The sequence below is a fragment of the Borostomias antarcticus genome, assembly GCF_949987555.1.
Source record: "Borostomias antarcticus genome assembly, chromosome: 22".
Lineage (NCBI taxonomy): Eukaryota > Metazoa > Chordata > Actinopteri > Stomiiformes > Stomiidae > Borostomias > Borostomias antarcticus.
The window spans coordinates 14,951,597-14,960,038 of NC_140255.1; the positions used below are offsets into that span (position 1 = coordinate 14,951,597).

General features: G+C 43.6%; 1 protein-coding gene across 1 annotated transcript; it reads left to right on the forward strand.

Annotated features, from left to right (window-relative positions):
* Positions 1-5,660: 5,660 nt before the first annotated feature.
* On the forward strand, positions 5,661-7,707 carry LOC311324278 (zinc finger protein 503-like; the record flags this gene model as incomplete). The annotated part of the gene is made up of 2 exons (XM_084456712.1): positions 5,661-5,912; positions 6,280-7,707. The coding sequence occupies 2 exons, from the start codon at positions 5,661-5,663 to the stop codon at positions 7,705-7,707; spliced, it is 1,680 nt and encodes a 559-aa protein (XP_084312838.1).
* Between the last annotated feature and the right edge of the window lie 735 nt (positions 7,708-8,442).

An 8,442-nucleotide genomic window follows, 5' to 3' on the forward strand; every position in this document is an offset into this window, starting at 1 on the left:
AGATATGAATACAACCGACACCAATAGCAGGTCATGTGAGGTTTTATTTCATTTGTCACTTCAGTCAGACCTCTTAGTTTGTCTTCTAGTTTGTTCTCTTACTAGCAGGACGGTAAGATCTCTCTCTGGAAGCCCGGGAACCTACAAAACACTTTCATTTCAAATGCAAGAGAGCATACTTGATATGTTCATTAAAATGCAAGGCCGCAGACATCATAGATTGATGCAGGTACATTCTACTTGCTCATCAGCAAAGGATATTAAAGATATGGTCACGGATTCATCAACTCAACTATTTAAAATACATTTTGAATACATACTGCATTTTAATAATATGACCTGATATTACTGCTGACCAAGGTATTTGATCACAAGGAAGAAAAATAGAACCCCACAACTTGCTGCAAGCTTCCCAGCCTGCCTGCAGTCATAAATACCTTGCATGCCTGTCCGCTTTTGGTGACGTTAATGCCTGACTGAAGCACTCCTCCTGGTTATCCCTAATCCTGCGTGTGAAATGTGACAAGATCATTCTTTAGGACTACTTTAGGCTGAATAATCTAGCTATCAGAGACATTCATCCCAACCTGCACACTCCTTCCACTGTCATAACACGCTACCTGTACATTTTCAGGCCGAGCTCAACCTCATGAATTAAATCTAAATGAGTAAATATTGCGGATCTGTAAAGGATGGTAAATGGTAAAATGGTAAATGGACTGCACTTATATAGCTCTTTTATCCAAAGCACTTTACTATGGCCTCTCATTCACCCATTCACACATCAGTGACGGCAGCTGCCATGCAAGATATTAGCCTGCTCTTTGGGAGCAATTTGGAGTTCAGTGTCTTGCCCAAGGATACTTTGACATGTGGACAGGAGGAGGCAGGATTCGAATCGCTGACCCTACGATCATTGGACAACCCGCTCTACCTCCTGAGCCACATCCGCCCCCTAGCACCCGTACTTTTTTACATTTTCACTGTAGGCCTGCTTGTAGTCCACGGTGATATGACATTGAATCTCACTGAGATGTACGTAACTACACATTTTGAAGTTACATTTTACAGTTACTCTTAACACCTATTACACAGTTTAATGAAATTCATGAATCATCCGGTATGGCCTTCAGACTCCATGTCCTTGGGGACCGGTCCTTGGGGACCTTGAGGAGCCCATCTTAAACCAACCAGTGCCATGCTTTGATGTCATTAAAGGAGAACTTGATTCCATTTTCTCATCTCCTAAGGCTATTAGGGAGAAGAGAGAGGTCTTAAAGGCTTCGTGAAGTTTCCATAAAGTTCTGAGGGCTGTAATGTGGCAGCTGTCATACTGAGATGCGGCGGCTGTGGTAGCCATTGGTTCCAGTGCTAACAGGGAGGGGAGGTGAAGTCAGCTCCGCTCCGCGGCGTGACTGTAGCATGCCAGGTTCCTCACCCACCTGGTGGCAAATGGACGACAGCCTAATCTCCTCAGGCTTTACTCCCTAGCACCAGAGTCTTTCAAGACCATGGCTTTGGCTAATTGATGAGACACCTTGAAAAAGACCCTTCACTGGGATGATCTGGGTGGCGCCTCAACTTTTCTAACTCTGCTGAAGACACGCTACACCTCCACCCTCTAACTCGCTGAGGCTCACTTCACGTCAGCTTGGTGTTTTTATAAATCATATCTGTTGCCATTTCGCAGAGAAAGACAACTGTACACTGTAGTTAAGGTCAATGGAATAGGTATGACTTAAGCACCTGAAATGTCCTGTCCTAAACGCATAACCGAATAACCGTAATACCTTCTGACACATACAGTACTCCCAGCCTTTCCTTGACAGCTTTCTGTGAGTTTTTTTTTCCTCTCTGTGGGTTCTGAAGAAAGCCGTCTATTTCCTTGTCATTTCAGCTGAAAGGCATCTCTCAACTAGGAATCTAATTCCAGTACTTAAGGACAGTGATTCCTACCGCAGAGTGCATTAACATGCCATCAAGACCATCATGGCAATTTTTGTCTGCCAGCCAGCCAGCCAGTTAGTCAGCCAGTCAGTCAGTCAGTTACTCAGTCCCTCAGACAGTTAGCCAGCCAGTCAGTCAGTCAGTCAGTCAGTCAGTCAGTCTCAGAGACACTGCAAAGAGAGATTTTCATCAATCTCGTCTTGTAAGGAATGGATAGAACAATCTAAATCCAATGTTCACTCAACACCATTTACTCGTCAGCTGACTATTGTGCTCAAGATTACGCCACTAGATAATGGATGGTAGATGTAAAAGGCTTCATATATTAACTTCTATTTTACATCTATGGCAAAAGGTTTGCTATATCACCTGCCTTCTATCCGTTATGGATACATTATAGCAATCAGCAGCATGATAGATTGTGCTATGCTGGCTCCAGAGACATCAGTTAGTTAAGGTTCTTAATTTTCTGATAAGCGCACCATTCTGGGTGACACACAAGGCCCGTGAGCCTTCAGTGCAAAGCACATTCTGTGATTAAACAATGGCAATCGCTATCCCACTCCAGATGCAGTAATTGCCTTTTAGGGCTGTTTTTCACACAACGAAGAGGGCCTTGTCCCTGCCCTTACCGGTAAATAAAAAGCAACTTCTAAACCATCATCTCTCCTTTTCACCTGCAGATCAGGTGTGCCCGTCTCCCTGCTGAAGTGAACTGTACCAGATGCCTCAAGATGAATTTTCATGTCATGTCTAAGGCGTTTCTTATTCCATTTGCTCCACATTATGATGTCACATTTAGCAATCAGATCCCTTCATGCAGAAGCCAGCAGGGGCTCCGCTGTTCTGTTCCATTCAGTTCTTTGATGGCCTAGCTCCTTCAGCCAAATTACACCAACATTACACTGGAGCATAGTTAATGCATACACAATTGTTTCTGAGTGATGGTTATGGGTTATGTGAGATACTATCATGTTGAGTACATGGTTACATTGTGCCAAGTAGTATTCTCAGGGAAAAAGTGGGTTATGTTAGATAAGACCTTTAGTGGGCTATTAGCTGTGTTTTATTGTGGAGGGAGTGCAGGCAAAACGCTGTTTACATTAATAAAATGGCTTGAGAGATGTTTTTTCTCTTATTTCCACAGCTCATGAAATGACTGTGTGGAACTAACCCCTTGAAAAGTCGACAAGTTAAGAGCAGTTATAATTATTATTTGTTAGATTACTGTCTGGGGTAAATCAACTAAAGGCATTATCATGTATTAGGCCTACATAAAACGTTAGAAAATAGGAAATGGCTACATTGCAATAGCAGAAATACAGAGCACAGTGATATGCTGACTGTCCTGTGTGCATAAGTGCAGCTGTAGATGTTTGGTGCTAATTGAGAACATTGAGGTACTTGCTAACTAAAGAACAAATCAAGCATTAGTCTGAAGGCTACTACATCCTACATATGTCTACAGGGTCATGTGCAAGACTACAGTCATTATAATAGCACTTGTCAATTTCGTTCTCCACTGTATGGCCTCAGTTGTTACGAATTGTTGAAATCTATCGTGTGTAAATGAACAAGTTAATTGTCCATGTCTCCTAAGTGCAACAGGTTGTTAATTGAGAATCCAAAAATTCACTCGATGGCTATATTTATGAACATTTAATTTCATAGCAGGCTAATTTAGACTTGAAAGAATCAACATTTGTTGAAGTTTGATATAGAACCAATAATTGTCAAGCGCAGCTTAAAAAAATTATAATAAAGGATTATTTTTAAAAGGAGGTCTATAGGACACAGTGAATCAAAGTTGATCTCGCAGGAGCTTCCACTGGCAACTGGTGTAAGGTATCCGATAATATACCGAGACTGTGCTTTAAATAATTATATTTTTATCCAGGGAGTGATTAATAAACATGTCACCATGTAAAATATGGTAGGGATTTCAAACTTTCTATTTAAATGTCATGAATTATGGCAACGAAAAAATGTGTTCCCATTTAAGGATAATGCAGAGTATTTGGTGTCTGGTGGCTGGTGCAATAGGCCATCCATCACGTGGACAATAAAGGGAGTTTTTGCCTGACGTTAGAAATTTATGGTCGCCCTTCTATGCCCTAATAACTCAAGCGCTGTGTCAGGGTTTGACAGGCGTTGCCGAAAACAGCACCCAGGTTATCAATCACAAAATATCCCTTGCATGTGTTCTCTCTGATCAGCAAGATACTGAAATATAAGTTTAGTTTATTAAGGTTTTAGTTTGGCTAGGCTATGGGTCTAGGCCAAACTCAAAATGAATTTCAGTCATAAGGAAAACAAATTTCAGCTTCTTCTGAGAGGTTTATAAAATGACATAAGTAGGCCTATAGCATAAGTATAGACCTAACATATGGCTGAGCATGTTTAGGATAGCCTACTTTTGAAAATATGACAGTAAATGTAGGCTATTAACTCTCAACTATCAACTCATTCCCCTTATAAATTCAGCAAAAATTTATTTATTTAGGCCTGTTTAAATTTTATTTATAAGAAATGTTTGGTTATGCACTCAGTACACACACAAACACACGTCTGATATAAGCCTAAAGCGTAGTTAATTTATGCTATTAATTAATGCTGTTAAGACGAAAGAAAAAATGTTTTACTTGTCGAGCTAATCGGCCTAACTGCATGCATGTTAGCATTCAATGTTAGGACCGGTCTGTGAATGACGACAAGGGACGTCGTCTACTTTATAGACTGAGTCATTGAATCATCAGACATGCATTTCTCATCTCCTCTCTTTGCTGTCTGTGGCTGACCTGAATCCGTAGGCAACTGACAAATAACTAGCGGCGAGGCTCGACTGACAGATGCAGCGTGTATGATGGAGCGCGGAATACGTTTTATCACATTTCATCAAGGACTACACACGCACGCGCGCGCGCACGCACACACACACACGCACACACTGCCGCTGAATACCGCACGTAGATGCGTCTGTGTTTGAGTGGGATCACTAACCATAAACTAGACTGCTGAAATGTTTAGGCTATCTTTTGTTTGACATTTTATGGGACACGTAAAGTAGGCTAGTCTAAACAATCCCTTAGGCTATAGTGAGAGACTGGGTTGAAAAACATAAGTGGACTTTGGACTATGCTGATAGTTATTCAATAGCCTATATCTGTATCCCCTAAAACCCGAATAAAACAGATTCACACACTAAAACATTATTCCCCAGGATCTCATTCTCTAAAACGTGTAGGCTAACAGCTATGTCGTTTGTCAGCCAAGAAACTGATAAATGGATGAATATGCGAGCGTGAATAAAACATACAAACATCCACCCGTCTGAGGAGCAGCCTAACGTCACATTCCCTTGACCCTCCAATCACCTCGGGGTCCCATTTGATTGGAAGGCGGCAAGGGCTTTAATCTCGGGACCAAGTCAGGCGCTGCTGAGGGGAGTGTGTTTGTCTACTACAGCCGACGTGGAGAGAGCTAGCGCACGGACCTCCAGACACACTCTCACAGCGACACGGAGGATGAAGCCACACAGTCTCAGCTGCGATATGTGCGGATATTGCTCAAGCCTTCACCGCCTCTGTTAAGGATTAAAACCAATCTTATTTATTGCTTTCTATCTAAAAGAGCGGCGCGATCAAGATACACTTTGATTCTTTATCTTAATAGCCTACAAATGTAATTTCTTCCATTTCAATGAGAATTGGGTCATGATCACATCGCCCACGGTCTCTGTCCTGAGAAATAGCACGAATCCAGTGTGGGAGAGCAGCTCTTCAGGGGAGAAGGGCGCAGCTAAAATCAACAAGCCTTTCCTCCACCCCGTCTCTCCCGCAGACCCGTCACGACAAGCTAACCGTCTTCCCATTAAGATTTTAAAAATGCTCACCACACGAGGAGGACACATTTTGCACCCGGAATACCTTCAACCTTTACCGTCAACTCCCATCAGTCCCATCGAGGTAGGCTACGCACCTATAGCGCATTACGGACTCGGGAGTAGCCTAGGCTGTTATTCTCAAAATGATTTTTGTGTGTAGCCTATTAGTTTGTTAGATTAGCCTTTACATGTTCAGTAACATTGCTTCATCTGGTTTGTGTTGTATCACTTTTGGTGTGATCACCGATTTCAACTTGATGTGCTGGTTTTATTACAAGCGCAGTGCGTAAAGCGCGGTTTTATCCATGCAGAAACTGAGCTTCACTGAGCTTTTGGTTGCATTTATAGACTAAAGTATATTATGATCCAAATTAAAGAGTTTTGGCGATGCCATTGTGAAACATTGAGTAAAAAATATAAATGTTTAATACTGTTGTTTTATTTTCCAGTTGGATGCCAAGAAAAGCCCGTTGGCTCTTTTGGCGCAAACATGCTCTCAGATCGGTAAACCAGATCCTCCCTCTTCATCAAAACTATCCTCTGGAACATCAAATGGATCTAGCGATAAGGAGACAAAGTCGGGACCACTGAAGATGAGTGACATCGGGGCTGAAGACAAATCTAGTTTCAAACCCTACTCCAAATCGTCGGAGAAGAAGGACTCGTCCAGCAACGGAGATAAGTCTAGTTTCCGAGTGCCTAGCGCCACCTGCCAGCCGTTCACCCCAACGACAGGCAGCCCCCGCTCCATCACCTCAGTGTCTCCTCTGCCATCAGAGGGCAAGCCGGGAGACAAGGAGGAAAAGAAGGAATCTGATAGCAATAAAAACAGTACGACGGAGAGTAACGGCAGCCACGGCAGGATAAACGTCGGCTGTGGCGGGATTATTGTCGAAGTTAACCAACACCAGGACACCACGTCCGGATCAAAGGCTATCACGTCAGACTCGACGTCTGTAACCTCTGCATCCTCTGTTCTAGGGTCAGGACTGGTCGCGCCCGTTTCGCCATACAAACCGGGTCACACGGTTTTCCCCCTACCCCCTGCTGGCATGTCCTACCCTGGGAGTTTAGCAGGTGCGTACGCGGGCTACCACCAGCCCTTTCTCCCCCATGGAATGACATTAGACCCGACGAAATCGAGCAGTCAGTTATTAAGCGCACAATTTGCTGCTGCCAGTCAACTCGGATGCAGTAAGTCTGGGACGAGCCCCCTGGCCGGAGCCTCTCCCCCAACTTTAATGTCCGCCAGTCTTTGCCGAGACCCTTACTGCCTCAGTTACCATTGCGCGAGCCATTTATCCGGTGCAGGCAGCGTCACTTGTTCGCACGAGTCCGCTGCCGCCGCGGCCCTGAAGACCGGATACCAGCTGATGTACCCAACGCACCCTTTGCACGGCGTGCATACTTCGCCGCCATCTTTTACCGGACACCCGTTATATCCCTATGGCTTTATGCTTCCAAATGACCCGATGCCACATATCTGTAATTGGGTTTCAGCGAACGGACCTTGCGATAAGCGTTTTTGTTCCTCCGAAGAACTTCTCAATCACTTGCGGACTCACACTGCGTTTGCGGGGACGGAGAAGTTGATATCAGGATACCCGGGTTCGTCGTCTCTAGCCAACGCCGCTGCGGCCGCCATGGCCTGTCATATGCACATGCCCCACAACGGGAATCCAGGCAGCCCCGGCACGCTGTCACTCAGGAGTCCGCACCATCCACTAGGACTGAGCACTCGCTATCACCCCTACTCAAAGAGCCCCCTGCCCACAGGCGCGCCGGTGCCGGTGCCCGCAGCCACGGGCCCATATTATTCTCCATATGCTTTGTATGGACAGAGACTTACCACGGCATCAGCGTTAGGATATCAGTAGAGAGCAAAAAATATACGTTGCATTTATAAAGGAGATTTTAGGCCTAATGAGTTTTATATTTGGTTGTATTTCATGCAGGATGGGATCCATGTGGGCTCAATGTATTTATTTGCGATAGCTCCAAGCGTGATGAAAAATAAAATAATTATAATATAATTTGCAAAAGGCTCAGGTGCATTATTTCACAATTTAGCTTGACATGAATGCTGTTATGCACGTTGCAAGGCCTGTAGGCTGTATTTTCGTTTGCGGATTAACTGTAGCCTACCAGACCTAGGTTTTTCATTGTCCCCTGTCTAAAGTTTGTTTTGTTGTTGTTGTTGTTATTAATTCGTTATTTTATGGATTAGGCTATTAGGCCTATTGCAAATAAAAACCTTTGTGTTGAAATTTTTAAATTGACAGCCCATAGGCATATTCTGTGGATGCTATAATTTCAATTGAATTATTTAATTTGGCAGGAAATAGCTTACTAATTAACCAATGACCAATAAACAGTCTAAAACATGAACTTATTGATTTAGTGAATTGAATTGTCAGTAAACTGCGAAAAGTTATTTTTTGCCTTCAGCGTGGGTCTGTCTTATTAAGCATTACTGAGCATTCGATGTGCAGCCATAGCCTGTTGGTAAAACCTGAACCATAATGTTACCCTTTCACAAGGGAGCTCTCTGTCTACAGACTAAGACAGATACATTGCTACCTAGTGCTCTCTTCAAATAAAACGTGTTTTCG